Genomic DNA, 25,526 nt, shown 5'->3' with positions numbered 1-25,526 from the left:
GGAGAATTTGCGAATCCTTAATGTCACTCAGATTCCCATTGAAACCAATTATGATGTGCTGTTTAAATTATTTCAATGTTATGGTCACATCAGGGAAATTAGAATGAGGCTTGAAGGTGACAAATGGGATTTATGGATATCATTTGATAACGATGATGAAGCATTCAATGCTATCATTCAATAATTTGGATTTCAAGGGTGCTCTCTGCGATCGGGTACCTAAGAATCTAGATGTATATAAACCTGCAGATTGGATTGATAAAGGTATAGAGGTAGTTGTACCCTCCCAGCCAAAACCACCAAAGTGGCTTGTTGCTCAATGAAAAGGGAGTACTGGAAATTATTTCGAGATATGTAAATTTCTTCAAAAGAAAGTAGGTACCATCCCACCAGGAGATATATCTTGGTTTGGAAAGAACAATTTCCTAATAAGTGCCAAATCAGAAACTCAGTCTGTTATACTTTGCAATTTAAATACAGAGAACGATGACATAAAGGTGGATGTGAAACCCCATCTAAACTTTGGTTATGGAAGGTATCACCAACGCCTCCATGGACATTATCAGAGATATCTTTTTGTAAATATTTTATTGGAGATAAGAAGAGTATGTCAGACCTAGAAGCCAGGTCTCTTTTTAATGAACTTGTTAAAGAACATAGAGGATCAACTTTTATCTATACTGATGGCTCCAAATCTGATGCTGGCATTGGATTTTGAGTACATAGTAATGGTTTTAATTGTAGAGGTGCACTTCCTCTAACAGCTTCAATATTTACTGCCGAACTGTATGGCATACTAACTGCTGTTGAGAAAATAGCGTTGGAAAAGGAGTGTAATTTTACCATTTTTAGTGATGCAAGGAGTGTCCTTTAAGCTTTAGAAGTTTTTAATTATAGTAACCCTCTAGTTTTAAAGATTTTAGAATGGCTTTTTATTATTGGAAGGAGAGGTATAATGGTTCGATTTTGTTGGGTTCCAGCACATGTAGATGTGTGTAAGAATGAGGAGGCAGATTCATTGGCGAAGAATGCAGCATCAAAGTTGCTGCCAAGAAGATATCCCATTCCCTGTAATGACTTCCTACCTAACATCAAGAAATTTCTTTGCAATAAATGGCAACAACACTGGGATAGTCTAGGTGGGAATAAAATGAGAGAAGTAACAAATGTCATATCTCCTTGGAGGTATGATATGATGGCCCAAAAGTGGGAGACGTCACTTTGTCGTCTCCGTATTGGTCACACTCGGTTGACACACGAGTTTCTGCTGAAGGGCCAACACCAACCATATTGTGATGACTGTTTGGTACCTCTAACAGTGAGGCATTTGTTGACTGAATGTCCCAATTATAATAACTTGAGGAATAGATACTTATTTGAGGCTCGAGGTGAGGGTGGCAGGTTCATCCTTGCCAAGATTCTTGGACATATGCATCCTACTATGAAAGTGGCATTTTTAGATTTATTTCAGAAGCAGGTCTTCTGAAAACTATTTAACTTTCTAAATGACATTAAACTTTTATGGTTTTAATTAAATATTCTTTTATTTTTTTTTATATATATAGACTAAATGATATTGGCGTCAATGACCTTAGATGTCAGGATGCCTGATAACTTTCAATCAATCAATCCGCACGCTAACCTCAAGGAACTAGTTCCAATTACGTTTTCTCAGGTAGCGTTCGATGCAGACCTTCAGCTTGAACAAAGCTTGTTGATAGGAAGCATAGAGCACTGCCTGGAGGTCCGCCTCCAGGGGTTAGACTACTTTCCCTTCCGAGAAAGAGTTATCCTCCCCAGGTGTTGGGCTGCCCTCCCTTCTGAGGGAGAACTTCCCTTCATCATCTCTGTCTAGCAATCTTCCTGCCTGCAGGAAGAATTACTGACAGCTACATCTCATCAGCTGTTGCAGTTTCTTCACCAAAGACTTTGTTCCCCCCATGCTGAGCCAACTCTTAAGTTGGGAGCAGAGCAAAGTTCGAAACAAGTCTCTCCTGCGAGTGATCACCTCTCGTTCACGAGAGACCACCCATAGAGACACCTCTTCATAGACCTTACAGCTGAGAAGTCTTCCCTGCGTAGGATCATCTTCGTCATCGGCGAGCTCGCCGAGTTCGTAGTCCTTTTCGTCGCCTCAGACAATCTCTTTCACCTTTGGCAAAGATACGTCAGTTTGGCTCGTCGTCGACATCTGTCAAACAATCCCCTTCGGAGCAACTTGAAGGATCTCGCCGTTCGCCCATTCCTCAGCTATTGCCTTCGAGACGAATCGTCAGTCTCGCCGTTCTCCCTCTGGTTCACGACCCTCGCCTGTCTCACAGGACTCTCTTCAAACTCGCCATTCACCTGTCCAACACTCCTCTCTTACCTCTCGCGATCGAACTGCAGTTCGTAGCTCGCCATCGCCCATCAAATCTCTGTATTCCCGACCTGCTCGCTGGCTTCTCTCCAACTGCCGATCGCCAACTAGTTGTTTTCCTATTGCCAACTAGCCGATTGACTGCTTGTTCTTTCGTCAATCATCATTCTCCAGCTTGCCGATTGCCAGCTTGAAGGTCTCCGATTGCTAGTTTGCCAATCGCCAACTCACCAATCGTTGAACCTTACTTCTGTCCCTCAGCTCACTGATTGTCGATCTCCAGCTCGCCAATCTCCAGCTCACAGCTAGACCATTCGACAGCTTGCCATCCATTAGCTCGCCTATTTTGCAGCTCCCCAATAGGAAGCTCAATGGTCGCCGATCGCAAGCTCAGTGACCGCCTATTGCCGATCGCCTACTTGCTGATTGCCTGCTCGTTTTTTTGCCAATCGTTGACCTCCAGCTTGCTGATCGCCAATCTCCAGCTCACCAATCGCATGTAGGCTAATTGCCAATTGCCAGCTAGCCAGCCTGCCAATCTCCGATTGCCAACTTGCCAATCACTGATTTCTGATCACCAGCTCGCCAATAGCCGATCGCTGAACCGTACTGCTGTTCCTCAGCTCACTGATTGTCGAGCGCCAGCTTGCCAAGTGACGTTTCAGATCTCTGCTCGCCCATCAATTGCCAACCATTGATCGCCTGGTCGCAAGGTGCCAGTGCACCGATTCGCCAGCCAGCCATTCACCGATTCAATGAATAGATGATCTTCAGCTTCTTACAGATATCAATCGGCGTTCGACGACTTATTCACTGTCTTGTTATGCAACAGCTTTCCATTCGTCAACTTGACGTTCGCCTACTTGCTGTTCACTGTTCGCCAACTCGTGTTCATCGCTAAGCTAGCTCAAGATTGTCTTCTCTCCTCTCTCTTGGGCTTACGCTACTTTGTTAGCCCTCCCACGTAGAGTTGAAGGAGCTGCTCACGAGTCTCTATCTTCGGAGAGTGCTCTCACGTAGACGACATAGATTGTCTTTTCACTCCTTTCTTGGGCTTACGCTACTTTGGTAGCCCTCCCACGTAAAGTTAAAGGAGCTGCTCCTGAGTCTCTCTCTTCAGAGAGTGCTCTCATGTAGACGACATAGATTGCCTTCTCAGCGGCTTCAATGAATCCCTCGTGACTATACGTTCTTCACCTTCACTTTTTTCCTTCTACAAAAGGAGGAAGATCCCTGAATCGGTTCCCCCCCCTACTCAATACATTGAGAGGTACAACCCCATTGTGTTACCACAGTACCTCATTCTTTTGTTAGAAGGTTGAATTCAGTGATGTCTAACGTGACAGCTATGACAACTTAGTTGCTAGAATTCCAGTCGACCTTGGGATGGGTGACCCACTAGAACACCAGAGGTTGCGGGCATCTTGTATCCTCCCTGTTTTTATTGGTGTATACTCCCTTGGACCTTCATGTTAGCATCTTCAGCCTCCATCTACGAAATCCTTTCCCGAAGAACTATATTGGCCCAACCCTTCATGAGACTCAGTCTTGCTTGTGAACTCTGACAGTGACTCTCGTCTGTAATCGGAGCTCTCCCTTCGACAGAGTTGTTCAAGAAGAAGATCTTCCTTTCTCATCCCAGAGCAAGGTTTTTCCAGTAATGATAAAACTCCTCCTACGAGCTCGAAATACTTGGCTCATGTTTTGGCCAAGGACAGAGAGTCCACATCCATAAAGATATACTCTCTTTTCTCTTCCATCCTCCTTTAGGAGGTGGGAAGTGGTCTCTCTTTATCCTCGCGATCGGAGCATCTAGTCTCATGGGAAGACGCGGTTCATTAAGATAACGCCGAGCTTCTTCGGTCACTTCTTACAGAAGTCTACAGCTTCGCCTCTCCTCGTGGAACGAGTTTGATATTCAAACCCTGTCATATGAGGGGAAGGCTTGCGATCATTCAAACAGTTACTTTGATTTACTTACTTTAAGGGCTACTTATCTGGTCCTGTACAGCAGGGGAACCCTACTCTCCACAGTACCTCCACGGTTGTTTTATGATGTTCATTTTGGGAGCATTAACAGTTCACAATGCGTATTGCTCGCTTACTGTTAGATCATCACTAGTGAAACACTCACAGAATAAGAGAGTCTTTAGTTTTCTCTTGAAAGCCTTATTATCTTCAATTATTCAGATGTCTCGTGGAATCTTATTGTATATTCTAGGGGCCACACATTTGAAGGTTCTAGATCCTTCAGTAGACATGTATCTAGGCTCTGATAGTTTGAAACCATCTGTAACTATTCTTGTGTCAGGACAATTTGTTGGCTGCGCAATATGTAGCAATTCTCTTAGATATTTTGGACGACCGGTTCTAATAGCTTTGTGGGTTATTGCACGTATTTTAACCTGAATTCTCGCTTTAATCAGCAGCCAATTTAGATCAATTAGAATATGAGTGATCCTTTCTCTAGGTGGGACACCTTTTATCATTCTTGCTCCTCTGTTTATTATGTTTTGTAATTTCTTGAGTTGCACTTTTGGTAGATTGTAGTAGGTTGAGTTACAGTAGTCAATTCTGGTAATTACATAGTTTATCATAAGTTTCTTCCAGTTACTTTTTTTTATAAAAGAAATATCTCTTAGATGATAACCAGTAGTTTTTACTACATAATTTATTTGGGCATTGAGAGACAAGTTGCAGTCAAGAAATACGCCTAGGTCACAGACTTTACTAGATATCGTGACTGAGTCACTATTTATGTTTATTTGAATATCTCCTAAACTCCTCACTCTGTATTTTTTTCCCACCTCTATAAACTCAGATTTGTTCTCATTTAATTTTAATAGTTTGACTGTCATCCATTCTCTAACACTATCAAGGATTCGGTTTAGTGTCAGTAGTGTTGTGTATATCATTTATGGAGAAGTAAAATTGTGTGCCATCCACAAATAGTGTGAACTTCACACCATGCTGTTGTAGTATTTTTCATAGACCAATAGTATAGATGCAGAATAAGATTGGGTCAAGTACACTCCCCTAAGGCACCCCTCTGTTGAAAGGTTTACCTGATGAATGAGAATTTCCAATTTGCGCACAGTAATTTCTGCCAATCAAGTAGTCTTTCAGGTATTCAAAAGCTTGATCTTTAATGCTGATGGATCGTAGATCATTTAGTAGCAGTTCATGCACAACTGTATCAAAAGCACCACTAAGATTGAGTAATATTTAAATACCACATTTACTCTCATCCATCATTTGCAGCATATCATTTACAGCAGAACAGATGGCTGTCTGTAAAATGTAGTTTTCTGTAAGCAGATAGGTTGTGTGGTAAAGTTTCTTTTACTTCTAAGTGACTGACTAGTTGTTCAAGAATTATGTATTCTAGCACTTTTGAAACAAAGGATAGATTCGAAATAGGACTATACGAGCTTAATTCCTGGTGATTCAGAGCACTTTTTTCAGAACCGGTGTGACTACAGCCATTTTCTCAGATTTGGGAAACTTTCATTCATCAATGTTTGCATTTGCTATTCTTATAGTTATGTCGGCTAGACTAGAAAAGTTTCTTTCTCCAATTACTTCAGATATTCTTTGCTCTCTTGATAATCTTGGTGATATCTTCTTGTGTTATGTTGTTAAGTCTTATTAATGTTATATGTGTACCTGGTGTATCATTATTCTGATGTTGAATATTTAAAAATAATCTGGTTATATTTTCAATTTTATTTTTAAAGAATACTAGAAAATGATTTGCTAGTTCATGGTCTTTGTATCCATCAAGTAGCTTTTTATCGTATACATTTCCCATTATACCATTTAGGAGACGATATAACTTATTTATGTCTGTTGCTGCGTCATGGATCTTTCTTTGATAGTATTCATTTTCTTCCTTCTTAATATGTAGCTGTATTCACACATTGCAGTTTTGTATTCTACCCATGGACTTTCAGTTTTTAACCGATTCCACTTTCTTTCTTTACGTCTTTTTTCCCTCATTTTCACTAAAGTCTCTCCATCAAGCCAAAGAAATTGGTCTTGAAATGCCTCTTCGACCTCGTGTTTTCTTTCAGTAATTTTAGTTGTTGTTTTGGTTGATTGAATTACCATCAAAATTTTGTTCTTTAACTTTGTCAGCGTATGTCATTTTCTCTGATTTTAGGTCAGTCAATATTTGAAGTGTTACCTTAATTGATTACATATTCATAGCAAGATTATCAACTTGCTCAGTGGAATTTGCTGCATGCGCACTAAGGTCCGCAACTTTGTTTTCCAGTTCAGCAAATATCGCTTCTTGTTCGCCCAAAGCCTCTTCTTTTATACTTAGTTCTTCCTTCAATTTTGATATAATATATCCTGGCTGTTATGACTTCATCTACGCAGTGTGGGCATAACCATTTTAGGGTTTTTAATTCATTATCAGTGATGCCTGTCACTATATACACACTCTTCTTATGATAGAACCTATTGTAATCACATTCTATCTATTTTTCCTTTCCCCTTCCATGGTTTCACATGTTAAGGGCAGACATGGGTTCTGTATCTTCTCACTTGGTTCCCTCAATAAGATTAACTAATATCTTTTTAATGATATTCTAAGCTAGAATTAATAGCTAAAACATGGCTCAGGGCAAGTGTTGAATGGAGCTCCATGCAAAACACGTCTACACTTAGCCCATGGCTTTCTGTGCAGGATCGACCACTAGGAGTAATGCTCCTAGTCCCCTTTTGGGGACATCCATCTTCAGCCTGCCATGTCAGTGAAGGGTGCTTCAGTTAGCTAAACACCAATGGTAGTCACTGTGGTTTCTACCCTAAGGTCAACCTTCCCCTTCAGGAACGACCTCGTCTCCGTAGACTTCGGACGACAGGCTGATCCTAACAGGCTTGAGCTCCCCCAAGACATCTCCCCGAGTTTACCACGATCTGAGGACTGGAGTAATCTCAGGAGAGACCAGACTATCATATCAAATATGGTTATCTATTGACATGATTATCAGCCGGCAGAAACCTCTCCAGGTTTGACAAGAATGCATCAGTCTCCGTCGAATCCAAACCTAATCAGAAACAGCCAGATCACAGGTCCTTCAGCGCCAGTTATCTTTCTTCCTTCTGGCTCTCTATGAGCAAGAAACTGACCTGATAAGGAAGTTGCCAGTGAGAATCTCATCCAAGGAGTCATTGTCCTTGGTTCTTCTCCGAAATGATTTCTCCCTCCAAATGCCTCTGGGCTGTGGTCAGAGTCCAAATGGGACTGCTTCCTAAACCATCTCAGAAAGGAGGGCACCCTTTGTGTGCGCAAGAGGCACCATCTCCTTTTGACGGAAACTCAGTTTTTTTTTACCTCTTACTTGTTTCTCGTACAACGCCCGATGTTTACCTTCAACTTGGGCTAAAACTCGGGGATGGGAAACAGAGAGTGCAGCGAAAAGGATCGCCTCTACGTGATGGAACTCTAACTTCCGGTGCGGGTTGAATAACTGACTATGGCAGCAGATGTTGATCGTGACTTTCCCTTCTGCCGAAAACTTCCTTCTCCCGTTGGTCTCCCCTTTGGAGAATTCTTCTAGCGGAAAAAGGGGTTCATCTACTTCCCTCCTGACGGGGTAGATCCTGCACCAGCCATTATGCAGCAATTTTCCTGCTTTCTGGAAGGAGCGTTGACAGCGGCAGTAAACGGTGGCCTCCTTTCCCATCCGCGAGAGAATCTTCCTTTTCCTGGTTAGCCTCTCCTTTGGGGAATCCCTCCCACAGGAATTTGCTTCACCCATTCTCTGCCATTGTCCTTCAGAGCAGGCCTCATCATCAGCAGTCAAGTCTCGTTAGAATACTTGTCTCGCCTACTGACGTAGATCCTGATAAATCCTACGGGAATTGGTTTCTTTCATTCCCCGAACCTTGATCTTCGGGAACAGGCCATCAGACTAGTCTCACCAGTAAGCCCTATCATGCCCAGCAGACTCATTTCATCAGCGAAATTCACCTTGCCCAACAGACTTCATTCCCAGTCGACTCTTCTGCAACTCCCGATGTAGATCCCGAGATAACCCCCTCAGCAACTCTTATCAGTCACATGTGAACATCTTTAACAAAACTGTACCTTCGCTGTGACTTCACACCTGGAGACTATCTAACTCCTCCTCTCTCAGGGAGTCTCTCCCGCAACATGTTGTAAAGAGAATGTTTGGATACCTCGATAGATCTTTGGCTTCGGCCAACCCAGTCTAAGTGGACTGTCAGTTGGTATCATTGAAGGGATATCCTCCCCCTCGATACCACTATGCCAGCATTAGGGGTGTTCCTCGGTTACCTTTGGTAGGATAGCGTCTCTTGGTCTCAGTAATGAAAGGCTACTGCTATTCCTTGTGCCTGGCCTTCAGACCTTTCTTCCACGTCGGCATCACTCATACAGAATTTTGAGCCTATGGACCCATAGTTGGAAAGGAGACCTCATTCCAGGACTCCAAGCAGCAGAGGTCTCTTGACCTTGATGACAGGTCTACCACTTGTGTTGACTTCGGCCAAGAGATTTGTCAAACCCCATGAGACGCTCTTAATGTCTCTCATTTACGACAATGGACCAAGTAGTGCTCGACCTCATTTCTGGCAGCTCAGATGACAGAATCTGAACCCATCAGTCTAGGAATCCTTCGCAGCATGTCCAATGATCCAGATCAATAGTTACTATGCCAAAAAGAAACTAGAGGCCCTTCCTTAAGGAAACTACAAGAGCTCGCCCTGAGTGTCATCACTCTTCACCAGCACAGGGAAGGTCAAGAGGAGGATCACGAAGAACACCATCTCTGCTTGGATTCGCTAGGTCATGGATATCGCACTGAATCCAAATCCTCCGACACGTTGGCCAGAGTACTCGATGTCAGGGTCATTGCTACATCCCTGGCGTTCGAACGGAACTACTCTGTGACGCAGGTTATACAGGCGGACATGTGGAAGCGTCAAACGACTTTCACCGCCCGCTACCTGCAAGACGTAACCCACAGGAGATTCGATACAGTCTCTATTGGTCCTGTGGTGGCTACACAACAACTGGTTTAACACCTGAAGATCCTTGACAGACAATTAGCAGCAGGTTGAGGACATTGGTTACCCTGTTTTAGTCTTCATCCTCCCCTCTCTTGTTTTAGTATACTTTTGTAACGTTATCCCCGTTTATCCTCTCGTATCGTTTTATTAATTCAATTGGAGATAGTATATCTACTAGAATTACTATCACAATTCGATACTCGTCTCTTTTAGAGAAATGAGGATAAACCCTTCCTTCCTCCTGAGTGCCGCCACCCGGCGGCAACCCTATCTTTCGTCTTGTTGTAGAGTAGTGTACTTCGGCTTGACTGAGATAGTGTTTCTGTCCATCCTCTTTGCCGGTGAGTATCCCGGCTTTGAAATACGACAGTAACTCAGGGTATTCAGTCTTGTTGCCGGCAACGCTACCGTTGGGGGATTAGTCATTCCCCTGCCGGTTACACCTTTGCCGGCATGGGAAGCCGGGCTTCCCTGGTCCACAACGGAAAGTGGTAGTACAATCGCTGCCACCTTTCTCCCTTGTGGACTAGAAGACATGTCTTATATCTGGCAATGTCTAAGCCTAAGGATTCGTCATTCCTCTGCCGACCAAGACGGCACCGGCAAGGAAACTATGTTTCCTTGATTTGCAGCTGAAAGCAGGAGGCATACCTGCCACCTTCTTTCTATGCAAAATATAAGACCCTTTCCCTTCCCCCTTCTGTTCTTTAGTGACGGCCTAGTTGCCATGACCCCTGTGGCCAGTATTCTATAATCACCCGCTTGCTGGGCTGATTACAATGCCGGCCGGGCTCCTACAAAGGCGGTTAGATTGCCGCTTTGACCTTCCCCCTAACGGAAGCAAGGCTCCCGGAAAGGTTGTGCCGGCCATGACATCTGCTGGTTGGAGACCCATTACAAATTTGAGTGCTCTTCAGTCCTCCCTTGGACTGCCATCCACAAACCCTGTAACCGGCAGTGCAGCCAGCAACAGATATTGTTGCTGGATGGAAGCTAGAATTAATACATTCTCTCCCCTTTCATTTGAATCCTCATTTCAGAAAGAAGGCAGTAGAGACAGTAGTCCCTACAACCCTAATTACTGTACTAAACTATAATAATATGGTAGTCCTTCTCTCCATTCTTTCTCTCTCTCTCTCTGTCGGTTAGTGCCACCAGGTACTAGCCTAGCCCGGTAGTATACCGGCAGAACTACAGTATAAGATTATACAGTAGACAGTATTCCTGCAGTATAGCAAATACAGCAGTTAGAAAACTACTGTATATAACATACAGTAGTATGATTTTCCAACATACTCTGTCTATCCTTTCACAGTCCATTGTTGAGATCTAGTAAATGTTGAGGTGAAGCACTTCTTCAACATTCTGATGTATCCTAGATCATCGGAACACATATTTTTACCCTACAGTATTAATATTTCACTTGTGGGGAGTTAGTGTTAGTATACACTGACTTCAGCTCTAAGTACTAGAGCTATTCCACCCTATATTTCCCTAATAAGGAAATTTAAAATATTAATATTGAGGGAGGTCACAGCAATTACCTGGACAGGAAAGACAGATATGTGTCTTTCCAATTTCCTTTCTAACTTACTATCCTAAGCTATAATTATAATAGTAATAATTACTATTTAATACATGTGAATATATTTATCAGTATGATAAATTACCCCATACTCATTTCACTCTTTCCTTCCTTACAGGAGAAGGGCAAGGTGAAGTGTGCAGTCCTGTTCTGCAACCACAAAAGTAGGGCCCTTTTGTGGCCACAAGATGTGCAGGTCTCATGCCCCCTGCTGCATCGTACATCGTATTTGGATCCCTGAGGTACTGGAACCCATATTTTTAGCATATATTATATCAGTAATATAAACAACCTAGTACTCATTCACCCTTTTCTCCCTTACAGGAGGAGCCGATGGCAAAGTGTACAGTGGTGTTCTGCAACCACAAGAGTAAGGACTTTTGTGGGCTTACGATGTACAGGTTTTATGCCCCTGCCGCATCGTATCTGGATCCCTGAGGTTCTGGGACCCGAAAGGTCACTCCAATCACTTGACCTTGTTGACCGACGGCTTTTAAAAGATATCCCTGACGCTACGGAGTCAAGGGATACAGCAAGGGAAACCCAACAAAGGTGAGTATGAGGCTTCCAGAAGAACTTTCAGGGGCCTTACCTACCTAACAAATCTTTGAATTGCTTACTGTTCCCTAAGGCTCAATCGAATACATATGTGCCTCAGGCACAGGTCCAGCTTCCCTCTATCCAACGGACGGTGGACGCGGATATCAACAGGCACTGCAAGGTTTGGACATCCACTAGGATCGAATGTTAGAGGTGACCATTGACACCAGACAGGATCTACTGCAATAAGGCCCTGAATAAGGAGTGGTTCAACCACCCACGGAGGAAGAAGGAACTGTTATGACGATGACTGAGGTACCTCAGCTCACTGTGCCAGCATATTAAGTTATGCCGTCAACCTCTTCAACCCCAACTCCCCAACTGGCTAGACAGTTCTGCAGGAGCAAAACGCTCCAGGGGCTCCACTAAGCCCCTTAAAATATCTGACCTCCCTCAATGTTCCGAACCAACCCCTTGGGGTAGACAGAACACATGCCCAGGTTGAATAGGAAGCTTTATATCTCCTAGAAGTTGGGCCCAATCCCCTAGAAAAACTTCAATTCTGGACCAGCTTTTAGTGTACCCAGATTACTTCGTGAGACTACGAAATGAACCTACATCCCGCGAGGAGGCTATACCGAAGGAAGTCATGGTCTTCGAACATGACAAGGCCCAAGCCATCCTTACCAAGACCCAGAAAGGGGCCGGATATAATAACTCCAAAGTCTCAGCATTGAACAAGAAGCACCCAACCGTCATTGCTCCTTCCTCATGAGCCTTCCCCCCTTTCTGGGAAAGCCCTAGGCAGTGTCAGGAGAGCAATTAAAGAGGGCAAACCCTGCCCAATCCTATAGAAAGGCAAACCATTATCACTAGCTATGCCCCTCTGCAAGAAGTGGAAAGAAGTACATCTAACCTTCTCCGTCTCAAAGTTGGATCCGGAGATAGCAGGTCAGCAGTTTAAAGAGAACCTTCCAAAGTTGCCAAACCATCCTTTGAGAAGGGTACAGGAGACGAATATAAGCTTGCCGCCTCCCTGTCTCATTGGAACCGCTTAAGAAATGTGTGCAGGCCTTTAGTAACGTTCCACCCTTGTGATGGATTTGTAGGTTTCTCTCAGGTCAAAAAAGGACGGGTAGAGACCCTGTGTTTTCCGCAAAAACAGTGAAACACGAACCCAGAAAACTGATTTCATCATGTATCTGGGGCATAGACCCTTTCCCAGAGGATATGGTCTAAGAAATCATTACCAAAGCCACCACGGAGAATGGGAACATGCTCCAAAAGTGGGGCATGTCCTCAAAGAGGAAATCATTATTAGAACTGCACAATTTCCGACCTCGACCATGATCACGGTGCCTCAAATGGTAGTCCAGCCGTAAAACACCTTCTAGATGGTCTCTCATCAGCTGGTAGCCAGTCACCTGTATTTAATCCAGGCTTTGAAAGGCACTTGACCACCTTTCGGCCCTACAAGGTAAGGGCCCAAAAAGAAGATCCTCCGGAAATCTCCCAAGGGTGGAGGAGGACGCGGTCATGGAAATATGTCCTAAGGAACCTTTAAGCAATGTGAGGTTCCAAGTAGGAGGCAGCTTTTCCTCTTTCGGGATCGTTGGACCTTCGATCCCTTGGTCCACAGCCAAATTACGAATGGACTTGGTTGGAAATGGAACGAAATCCACCCCACTTTTCCAAAATTCTTCCAAACCCCCTCCCCCCCCCCCCCTTATTGGAAGAATATGCCTCAGAACTCTTGAATAAGAAGGTAATGAGGAAAGGAAGTCCATCAAAATTCCAGGGAAGGCTTTTTTATGTTCCCAAGAAGGACTCGGACTGACCCAGAGTCATTCTAGACTTGTCTCTACTCAACAAGTTCATCGAGAACAAGAAGTTCCGGATACTTACAGTACAACACATAAGGACCCTTTTACCTAAAAAGGGGCGTATATAGTCTCAATAGACCTGGCCGATGCTTACTGGCACCTACCAGTCAGTCGCCCCCTCTCCTCCTACATAGGATTCATTTTTCTTCACATCCATGCCCTTTGGACTAAATATAGCCACAAAGGTATTCACAAAACTGACGGACACGATCGTCCAGCACCTACGCTCCGAAGGAGTGCAGGTAGTAGCATACCTGGATGATTGGTGGGTGCAGGCAGCATCCAAGACTACTTGTCTGCAAGCGGCCGGAAAGGTGATCCTGTTCCTAGAACACCTGGGCCTCAAGACCAGTCGCTAGAAGTCTCGCTTTTCTCCAGTTCACAAGTTTCAATGGTTGGAAATCCATGGAAACTTGCAGTCACAACACCTCTCCATTCTATTAAAGAAGAGGAAAGAAATAAAGGCATCTGTCAGGAGACTAATCCAACACAAGAGGATTTCAAAATGTCAACAGGAAAGAGCACTGGGCTTTCTCTGGTTCGCAGTAGTGACAGACCCGGTGCTAAGAAGCACAGCAAAAGGATGAGCCAGGAGTCTGGAGAAGATACGCATCAAATGCTCTAAGATTGCGCACGCTATTGAGGCTGTGGTCAATGAATAAGAACCTAGCACAGACAATTTTCTTGCAACCACCACAAACATCAGTGGCGATACACACACAAGCCTCCATGAAAGAACGGGAAGGCCATCCGTATGAAAGGAAAGGGCAAGAAATTGATCATTCCAGTTCAAAAATTTTCACATCAACATCTTGGAGGCTATGACAGTCCTCCTAACGTTGAGGAGACTATCCCCTTGCAGAACAGTCCACATCAGATTGGCTCTCAACAACGAGGTGATAGTAATATGTCTAATCGACAAGGCTCGAGTTCACCTCACATGAACCATGTGATGTTAGCCATCTTCCGCCTGGCAAGGAAGAGTAGATGGCATTATCAAGCAGTTCACCTTCAAGGGTTCCGCGAAGTTACGGCGGATGCTCTATCCAGGCGAAAGCAGATAGAGACAGAATGGTCCCTAGACGCAGACTCATTCTTCTTTATTCCCGATAAAAGTCCCGGAACTGCATATCGACCTCTTCGTAATGAGCGACAACAAGAACTAGTAGCCCCTTACGAGAACCTTAAGTAGAAGCGATAGACGTCATGTCTTTCGACTGGGACGGATGGAATCGAATGTATCTGCTTCCACCAACCAATCTCCTGCTAAAAGTCCTCAACAAGCTAGTATCCTGCAAAGGAACAGCTCCTGTAGTGGCCCCCAAATGGCCCAAAAACAATTGGTTTCCTCTAGTTCTAGAATTGAAACTATAGCTGTTTCCTCTGACATACCCAGCTTTATCAAAACTGGTGCAGAAGTCGGCTGTTACATTTCATCCCCGAGAACCAACAACCTGCATTTCAGGATTTTTTCGCCCCAACAGTGAACTAAAGTTCGGTCGGGGTCTCGAAGAATGTGACCGACTTCTTTGTAGAGTACAAGTCAAGTCCAACCAGGAGACAATGTAAATTGTCTTAGAAGAAAGGGGCACCCCTCGTGAAAACAAGGGGACCAACAGAAATTTCAACAGGTTTGTCTCTCTTTCTTCTTTTACCTACTTGAACGAGGCCTGACTTCCACTATGATAACCACGTGTAAGTCGGCCTTGACTAGACCTCTTCTATACGCCTTTGAGACGGACCTCATAAGCGAAACCTTTTTTAAGGTACCAAAGCATACACTAGACCCAAGCCAACAACCCCTCTAAAGCCCATTACATGGTCGTTGGTCAAAGTGTTACACTATGCTTCGAACCTAAACAATGAGGATTGTACTTTAAAGGAGCTAACACAGAAAGTCAATTTTCTCTTCGCAATAGCCGCAGGGGCTAGAGTTTATGAAATATTGGCCCTATCAAGGATGTAGACCATATTCAGTTCACAGAAGAGGGAGAACTGAATCCTTTCCCGATCCTTCTTTTCTCGCCAAAAACGGGCTGCCCACCAAAAGGTGGGGTCTTTGGAGAATCTACCCACTGAAGGAAGCTGTCTCCCTATGCCCATTAGGGTGTCTTAAGGTCTATCTTCGTAGAACTTCAGATTTCAAAGAAGGACAGCTCTTCCGAGGCGATACCTCAGGATAAAAAATCTATCCCTAAAATAACTGAGAGCAATACTCACCAACTTATTCGCAGAGCGGATCCTGACAGCTCACCGGCAGTTCATGATCCTAAAAAAATTGCTTCTTCACGGAACTTCTTCCAACACTATTCGAAGCAAGTACATAAGATAAGATATGATGTGGTGGCGGTGGGTAGTTCTAGAGAACCCGTCGTCTAAGCCTGCGACGAACAGTGACCTGCTTTGGGACTTTCCAGTGCATCGGGTGCATGGGTACATTTACCCTCAAGTGCAAATCACAACTATGATTAACACACTGTTCCACATAGGTGCATATCTGACAGAAAACACCCGTGCCGAGTGAACGTTGCGTCACGGTGTTCAGACATTTCCAAAATCTGTACAAATCAGTCAGATTTGGTTTCACATCTCTATTGAGTGGCATCATTTTGATGAAATTACATGTTTTTCCAACAAGTGAAAATATGGACCCTGATGTGTTTTCAATGCCGGATCAGATTCATAACTGATTGTAACTACAATTGATAATTTAGCTAAAAGGTAAAATACTAAACGCATTTGTGTCTTATTGCTGCTATCTCAGTTACACACGAATTAAGTATACTAGAGTTTTAATTAAACCGTAGAAGGGCCCAACTTGAAATCAGAGTACAGATTTCCAAGGGATAAAGAGTAATCTCTAAGATTTACCGTCCGTCCCTATGGAGATAAAAACTTTGAATCCTTTTAGTCGAAGTCGACACTTTCCCTGCAGGGGGCAGGAAGCCCTAAGCTAGTTCCAAGCTTAGTGGATATGACAAATAACGGTAATGTCATATATAAAGGTCTAGGAGACCATATAAGGAACTCATTCAAAGTAATGGCACTTATACAAACCCACAGATATAGTACTTTCAAGTAATTCTCTGGTAAACTTCCATCAGGACGACATGGCTGAGCCCAAAAAGCGGATTTTGAGCAAGGCAAAAAATCTATATGGCCATGTTGTCCTGATGGACCCTCCCTCCTTTCTAAAAAGGAGTATACATCTATGTAACAAAGTCCCCACCCGAAACTACTCTATCTGCGGCTATCCATGCTTAATTGCAACAAGGAATAGTTCGCCGGGGTGGTACCGGGAGGGGATACACCGGTTAACCTTGATAACGGCTCCCCTTCAAACTCGTCACCCTTCCCCTTCAAGGCGAAAACTCTATTCGGGGTGAAGATTGCTATGTGTCGTATCAAGAAATACATGCCCTGATATTATGCGATATCCTTAAAATTTACATTAAGGATACTCGCGCCAGGAGTTAGAATTCTGAAGACCAGTGGTCAGTTCTCTGGGAGTATCACTGTAGCCAAATATCCCTTAGAAAGCTGCCTAAAAGAACTTTCCATCAGGACAACATGGCCATATCATCCAAAAATAGATTTTTTGCTTTGCTCAAAATCCATTTTAAATACTTAACTAATTTAAATGAGTAAGCAAAAAGTTAGTTGTTTGAAGTTGAATAAGTATGTTTTTGGATTACGAGCTCCAAAAGATTTGTTATAAATTTTTGATTTTTCTTAGAAAAATCAAAATAACATTATCATGATAACCTTACTTTATACTTTTATTGTTAATTCCTACATGAAGGCTCCCTAAACGAGGTATTTGAACCCTAAGTTTACCAATACACTTGGTGTGACGTTGTCATGAGTTGCCAGCGGCCTCTCACTGTTGCCAGTTTTAGTTAGAATGTTCCAGCTTTGTACTCTTTTTCATGTTTCCCTCTCTTCTTGGTTCTTTTTTGGTGCTCTCTGTTTACTTTTTGTTCTTTCTTTGACCTTAGGTAACATTAGCTTTGGTATAAAGTTCACAAGGATATTGTGAAAACACCGTGTACATACGAACTGCAAGTAAAAAAAAAACACGCTACGTAACTTTCATACATATTTGGAAACTGGCTGGTCTTCTCGTAGATTGTAGTTTTCGTTCTCCTACCCTCTACCAATGCCTTCCATCTCTGCCGGACGTATGAAATTTCGAAAGGTAAGTGAAAAAATCGCTATATATATGTGAAAATATACACGCAAACACGATTCTCCCAAACTGTCATGCAGACGACACAGTAAGAATGACGTCATCATTTAAAGACCGCCTCATCTTCATTATTTGTAGAAAAAATGGCAGAAACTTCTGGAGAGCATATACGACAAAGAAACGAAACGATTTATGATTTTCTAAAGTTATTATGTCAAATACCATAGCGGACAGTCCCCTTAACTCTTATGACTTTTAAAATTATAGATATGATTCTCAACAACAAATTTAATTTTGAGGAACACTTGAGGTCTGTCTCGTCTTCAATTGCACAACAAATTGGCTTATTGAGAAAATCTTTTAAGATTTTTGGTGGTTAGTCTATTTTGAAGTGTTTTAATTCTTTCATTCTACCTTGTTTCGAGTATTGTTCTGCTGTCTGGTCTTCACCTGCTGCTTGATATCTTAATTTGTTGGACAGGAACTTATGGTCTATTAGATTTCTTATGCCTAATCTAGATATTAATCTCTGGCACCATCATTCAATTAGTTCATTATGCATGTTGCATAAGATTTTATCATAATTCTGACCATCCTTTAAATTCACATCTTCCTGGACAGTACCACTCTGTTCGTAACACTAGGTTTGCAGTTAATTCTAATAGTCAAGCCTTTTCCATCATGAGATTCAATACTACACAATGTTCTAGAAGCTTTATTCCAGCTGTGTCCAAGTTGTGGAATGATATTCTTAATCGGATAGTTGAATCCTTAGAACTTCAAATTTTAAACTTACAGCAAATGTTTTCATGTTGAACAGGCTGACATAGGCCTCATTTCATAGAATGTATATGAAAGACCTGTTTTAATATTGTCACTGTTCTTAAAATATTTTATTTAAATATTTTAATAGTTTTCATATAGGCTGATTATTTCCTTATTTCCTTCCCTCACTGGGTTATTTTTCCCTGTTGGATTCCTGGGGCTTATAGCATCCTGCTTTTCCAACTAGGGTTGTAGCTTAGCTAATAATAATAATAATAATAATAATAATAATAATAATAATAATAATAATAATATTGATCTCCCACTGAAATGGCTCCAACTGGTTTACTCAGTTCCTGCGATGAAGGACCATACATAACGACACCCTCTATGTGTCAGCAACTGAAATGGAGTATGGTGACCTGTTAGTCGTCCCTGCTGAAAGTTTTGCGTCTGCAATCTCCTCCGACAATCTCCAGTGCCTACCTCACGTTTTGGGAAAATTTACACCTTGCTGGCAGAGGTACAAGCTCCGAGCTAAGCAACACATACCAATAGATTTAAACACCGAAATACATGTCTTCGTGCTCACCAACGCTAGCAAGCTACCATTGACACCCCACTTATTAGGGCCCTTTCCTCATTATTCGTTACAAACCAAAGGCTTTTTAAGTTACCATTCATGGCAAAGAAGATTGGGTCTTCATTGATCGTCTAAAACCTAATTATCCCCTGCAAGACGGCCCACCTACAGTTTGTCTCTCTAGATCAAGGCACTCTATTTCATACGTATATTTTTTTTTTTTTAGTGGGAGCCATGTACCGCACGTGTTTCATACACGCTCATACGCTATAATGCCATTGCTTAATTTATCTCTCGCTCTCTCCCTCAAATAGAAAATCCTGTTTACATTTGCCATTGCATTTTTCACATTGTTGGAAATTTTGTGCCATGGCTGCCTTCAACTGTTTGTACAAGAGGTCATTATCTTGTTAAATAAAGGCACTTACACTCACCTCGCCCTTCTGGTAGTACCTAACAGCTACCGTGGGACCCTACTAACTCATTATTCTTATACCTGGTATGTGAAGTATGCGAAGTTACAGAACCTCCCAGATTTGGTTCCAAGGGGACTTCCAACCATCCAATCAGTGAGTCTCCCTAATTAAAGGACTCAGGTTTGTATGGATAGAAAAATACAAATTACTTTAAAAAAAAATATTTTATTTCAGACAATTGTCATTTTATATCAGATCACTCCAACATTTTCATCTTGCCCTTTTCCAATGATTTTTCTGTTATTTCAGACTTTTCATCTCTAAGGAAATAATCCTCCACCTCTTTTGAGGAGGTTGTGTAAACTATTGAATATATCTGCAAAAGATAGAGGACTGGGAAAAGAAAGAAGAAAGGATACAGGAATGTTAATAAGGAAGAAAGGTGTGTGTGGATTCATGCAGTAAGACTTTGATGTAAAGAATTTTAAGTTTAGTGTTAACTTTATCTTTGGACACTGTTGGAAATAATATTGAAGAGGATGTCATCCAGTGATAGGGAGAGAATGCTGAACTCTGAATCATTAGAATTTCCAATAAAAAGTGAAATGGAAGATTCCTTTTCAAAGTCTGCAGTCAAGTTGGAAAATGATGATTTGGTTGATAAATTTGGGCACTTTGATAATGACTCTCTTTTCATGGATCCAGATATGGAATTCAAAGCAGAGCCAGAATTTGAAGCAGAGCCAGAAATAGAATTCAAAGCAGAGCCAGAAAAATTTGAGTTAAGCGAAGATGACAGGAAATATTCTTTGGAATCTGATGCATCGGTGAGTGAGAAGGATTTACAAATCTTCAAAAGGGAAGTCAATGAAGAGGAGGAGGAGACTGTAAGGACAGGTGTGAAAGAGAAATGTGGCATGCAGTTGAGATCCAGTAGGACAGAGGACAAAGGAATGGAAAGAGGAAGCGGTAGGTCATTCAGATGTAGTGAATGTGGCAAAGGGTTTTTTCACAAAAAGGATAGCTTAATGCATTTAAGAACTCACACTCGGGAGAAACCATTTAAATGCAGTGTCTGCGACAATGCCTTTTCTGTTAGAATTGATCTTGCAAATCATTGTAGAATTCACACTGGGGAGAAGCCCTTCAAGTGCAATGTCTGTGACAAAGCATTTTCTGAGAAAGGGAGTCTCATACGGCATCAAAAAATTCATACTGGAGAGAAGCCATTTAAGTGCAGTGTCTGCGACAAAGTATTTTCTCGGAAATGTAGTCTTGCAGAGCATCATAAAATTCATACTGGAGAGAAGCCATTTAAGTGCAGTGTCTGTGACAAAGTATTTTCTCGGAAATGTAGTCTTACAGAGCATCATAACATTCACACTAGAGGGAAGCCATTTAAGTGCAGTGTCTGCGACAATGCCTTTTCTGTTAGAATTGATCTTGCAAATCATTGTAGAATTCACACTGGAGAGAACCTCTTTAAGTGCAACGTCTGTGACAAAGCATTTTCTGAGAAAGGGAGTCTCGGACGGCATCAAAAAATTCATACTGGAGAGAAGCCATTTAAGTGCAGTGTCTGCGACAAAGTATTTTCTCGGAAATGTAGTCTTACAGAGCATCATAAAATTCATACTGGAGAGAAGCCATTTAAGTGCAGTGTCTGTAACAAAGTATTTTCTCGGAAATGTAGTCTTACAGAGCATCATAAAATTCACACTGGAGAGAAGACATTTAAGTGCAGTGTCTGTGACAAATCATTTTCTCATAGAAGGTCTCTTACAGGGCATCTTATAGTTCATACTGGAGAGAAGCCATTTAAGTGCAGTGTCTCTGAAAAAGCATCGGAAATATAGTCTCACAGACCATCATAGAATTCATACTAGGGAGAAGTCATTTAAATGCAGATGCTGTGATAAGTCTTTTAAACGGAAATTATGCATGAAAAGTCATATGAAGATTTGTTTCAGAAAAAAATAGTAAGGATTTGGGGAAGTCTTGTTCTTTGGAAAGAGGAAATTTCTGTTACAAAGCGATTACATTTCCAAACTTGCTGGACTCTAGTTGTACTCTCCGTTCCTTTGAAAATGATTTTTTATGGGATATTTACAAACAAGTTGAATGGAAATTTAATCAAGCAAGAAAAACATGTTCGATTGTATGAGATCTTCTGTGTTTCCTTGATGATGTTCAGTTGCTGTGAAGTTGTCATCTCTAGTTAACTAGTTACGTACCTCCTCATTTTATTGTACTTCTGACTTACTAATTATTCAAATCCTTTGTTGCTTGGAAACATCTGACAGTTAGAGACCTGAACAGAATTTGTGGAAATTAAATGCTTAAAGGAAATACTTGGACAACAGAAAATGAAAGTTTTGCATGCATTTGTCTACTGATTTCTTATGCTGTATCTGCTGGAGGAGGAACATGTTTACTGGGGTCCATCTTTCTTTAATGATGTTGGTACAAAGGGAAATTTCACTTAATTGGTGTATAATTATTGTGGATTTCTTTTTTAATTTCTATTATTGGTTTGTTTCTACATGCATTCAAACCATCGACTTTTTATACAATTGTGGGGTTGTATCTCTGTTCCCACTTTTTAATTCCTACCCCTCTCAAGTTTCAGCATCATGGTACCAATTCTTGGTTGCTCCCCCAGTTGCACCTTGGCTCTAAATGGCCTCCCTAGTCCCAGACTTTGCCAATCCATCAGTTTTCATTAAGAAAGTTAAGATGGTTGGTATTTGCAAGTTGATTATTTCCAGACATTTATGTATCCATGTACCATGTCCTCCATCGCTGCCAATATGTTTGTCTACGATGTTGGTTCTCGTGATTACTATAAGAGAATTAATACATTTTTAGAATACTGTAAGGAGATTTATGACCTGCTTATCACTGCTTCAGGAGGATTTAGTCTTGTTTCTCCATAGCTTTATCGTACTGTATTCTAAGGTCTTGGTAGCATTTAGTTATGTTAAATATTTTTGTACAGTGTAAATTTTGCTGTTCAGTCTTATCAGTACATCTTTCACCTTTTAAAGACACTTTCATAAAACCCATGTCTTGATATACAGTATGTGCTCAAAGCTCTAGAAAAAGACAGACAAGCCACTGAGTCCTCGAGTCCCCACCACTGGTGTCTATATTTGCTTATTCATCCCCTGTGTTTCCCAATACTGAATTTGCTCTAACACCAAAGTACCATGATACTCTAACATTGTTATGTGGACTGAGTGATAAGATTAGCCTATTGAAGGCACATATTGTGTATTTCTTCAGCATGACTCTACCCATGATCATCATTTCTTACCTTTCAAACTAATCAATGATCTTTCCAGCCAACCCAACCATCTTTGACTGACTGAAAATCTTGGGACAGACTGTGCTAAATCTTGCAGTGCAAAACACACTGAGTTATCTTGCATCCTCATCTTGTGCATTGATAGTGTGGCAAACTTTGGCTGTAATTTTCTTACCTGATGGCGTCCATGCTGGTAGAAAGGTTCCTTTTCAATTTGAATTCTGATGGAAAGTTCTGCCTTCATAAGTACAAAATGTTACCTAACTTTGGAGTTCTTCTTAAATGAATATTTTTCTTAGTTGGACTATAAAGAACAGGAAATGTTTTTGTGTCTAAGATTTTGAATTGATAATATTTTTCTAATACTTTTTGTGCTTATTTGTATGTAATTAAAACTTATTTTGTAATATTCGTATGCCGTAACAAATCATTTTTAATTTTAGATATCGTATTTTAGACATACTGTATATTTTCCAATTGAATAAATCCTTTTTATGAAAATTTTTGTATTTCATTTATACTAATTCCTTTCACACTTCTTTATTATGAAAGGCACAGGTCTCAATAGAGAAAGCATTTAGAATTTGAAATATTCACTTGTAGATCTGAGACATTGGCAGTTAACAAATGCATGTTCGAAGAAGAAGAGCTTACGCCTTGGTACCGTGGATATGGCACTACTCATAACTAGAGATTTTGAAGTTTTCTCCTAGAACTTCTTACTATAGCCAAAGTCTCTCTTTTACCCTTAACAATAGGAAAGTAGCCACTGAACAATTACAGTGTAGTAGTTAAGCCCTTAAGTGGGGAAGAATTGTTTGGTAATTTCAGTGTTGTCAGGTGTATGAGGACAGAGGAGAATGTGGAAAGAGTATGCCAGACTATTCAGTGTATATTGTGTTGATTGACACAGGTCTCTCTTTACTGTTTATTTGTTGTTTACTTCTAATTTTTATTTTTACTTTTAACTTTATTGTTTATTTACTTTTACCTGGCTAATTTCCTTATTGGTGTCTTTAAACTTGTAGCATTCTGCTTTTCAAGCTAAATTTTAATTTTTTCTCAAACTGATCACAATACATATATATATATATATATATATATATATATATATATATATATATATATATATATATATATATATATATATATATATATATATATATATATATATATATATATGTACAGTATTTATTAAAATCCAGTCAATATATTTGGAAGGAAGGCATTAAACTACAATGCCTATGCTTCTTCAGAAATGCAGCATTTACTAGAATTTTCAGATTCATTAATAAACTTACAATGTAAGAAATTGTGCTGTATTTCTTCAGCTCCTTATTAAGAAACCATATCACGGGTGTTGTTCTGTTGTAAATCTCACGGTTCAATTTAATCTTTCCTCATTAGGTAATGTTATTTTCAGAACAGATTGTATTCTGCTATTTTTGTACAGACTTTTTACATCATTCCATGAGAAAGACCAATGTACAGGGCCAACCTTGTGTTCCATGTCTTGGATTCTGCAAAAGTTAGTGTTTTCAATATTATTTTGCAACTTATTAGCATCCAAAAGATCCTAAGTCATAAAAAGTAACTTATAAATATCCCACTGTCTTTAATTTTTGGGTGAGATAGCCATGTCGTCCTGATGGAAGTTCCTTTAAAGTAGCTTCCTAGGGTATATTTGACTGCAATGATATTCCCACAGAATTTAACCTTAAGGTATCCAGAATTCTAACTCTTGGCGAGAATATCCCTAACTTTTACCTTTACGGATATCGCATAATATCAGAAGAAGTTTTCTTGACACACCACATAGCTATCTTCACCCCGAATAGCGTTTACACTTCGAGAGGGAAAGTGGCAAGAATAAAAGGGGAGCCGTTATTAAGGCACCACTCCTTACTGTTTTGAGTACCTAAAAGACGTCATATCCGACCGCCATCTTGTTATTCCTTGTAGCGTTAAACGAGGTGCTACAGATACAGTACTCTCGGGAGGGATTCTTTCAGCCCTTTTGTAAGAAAGGAGGGTGGGTCTATCAGGACGACACGGCTATCTCACCCAAAAATAGATTTTTCGCTTCGCTCAAGTAATTCTCTGGTAAACTTCCATCAGGACGACATGGCTGAGCCCAAAAAGCGGATTTTGAGCAAGGCAAAAAATCTATATGGCCATGTTGTCCTGATGGACCCTCCCTCCTTTCTAAAAAGGAGTATACATCTATGTAACAAAGTCCCCACCCGAAACTACTCTATCTGCGGCTATCCATGCTTAATTGCAACAAGGAATAGTTCGCCGGGGTGGTACCGGGAGGGGATACACCGGTTAACCTTGATAACGGCTCCCCTTCAAACTCGTCACCCTTCCCCTTCAAGGCGAAACCTCTATTCGGGGTGAAGATTGCTATGTGTCGTATCAAGAAATACATGCCCTGATATTATGCGATATCCTTAAAATTTATATTAAGGATACTCGCGCCAGGAGTTAGAATTCTAAAGACCAGTGGTCAGTTCTCTGGAAGTATCAATGTAGCCAAATATCCCTTAGAAAGCTGCCTAAAAGAACTTTCCATCAGGACGACATGGCTATATCATCCAAAAATAGATTTTTTGCTTTGCTCAAAATCCATTTTAAATACTTAACTAATTTAAATGAGTAAGCAAAAAGTTGTTTGAAGTTGAAAAGTATGTTTTTGGATTACGAGCTCCAAAAGATTTGTTATAAATTTTTGATTTTTCTTAGAAAAATCAAAATAACATTATCATGATAACCTTACTTTATGCTTTTATTGTTAATTCCTACATGAAGGCTCCCTAAACGAGGTATTTGAACCCTAAGTTTACCAATTCACT

The 25,526-nt window shown here is 41.1% G+C and overlaps 2 protein-coding genes across 3 annotated transcripts in view; one reads left to right on the top strand and one right to left on the bottom strand.

Moving 5' to 3' along the window:
* Positions 1-23,078, top strand: part of LOC137618640 (zinc finger protein 888-like) — a 71,305-nt gene extending 48,227 nt beyond the window's left edge. For both annotated transcript variants that reach the window (XM_068348764.1, XM_068348765.1), the window contains exon 3: positions 19,674-23,078. In XM_068348764.1, coding sequence (XP_068204865.1) covers positions 19,904-21,220 — 1,317 coding nt within the window. In that variant the 5' untranslated portion in view covers positions 19,674-19,903 and the 3' untranslated portion in view covers positions 21,221-23,078. The remainder of the gene's footprint in view (positions 1-19,673) is intronic.
* LOC137618611 (zinc finger protein 665-like) overlaps positions 1-25,526 on the bottom strand; it is a 504,971-nt gene that overhangs the window by 407,628 nt on the left and 71,817 nt on the right. The window lies entirely within an intron of this gene.

The sequence above is a fragment of the Palaemon carinicauda genome, chromosome 25 (genome assembly GCF_036898095.1).
Source record: "Palaemon carinicauda isolate YSFRI2023 chromosome 25, ASM3689809v2, whole genome shotgun sequence".
NCBI classification, from domain to species: Eukaryota; Metazoa; Arthropoda; class Malacostraca; order Decapoda; family Palaemonidae; genus Palaemon; species Palaemon carinicauda.
This window is presented reverse-complemented; position numbering and strand designations above follow the sequence as displayed.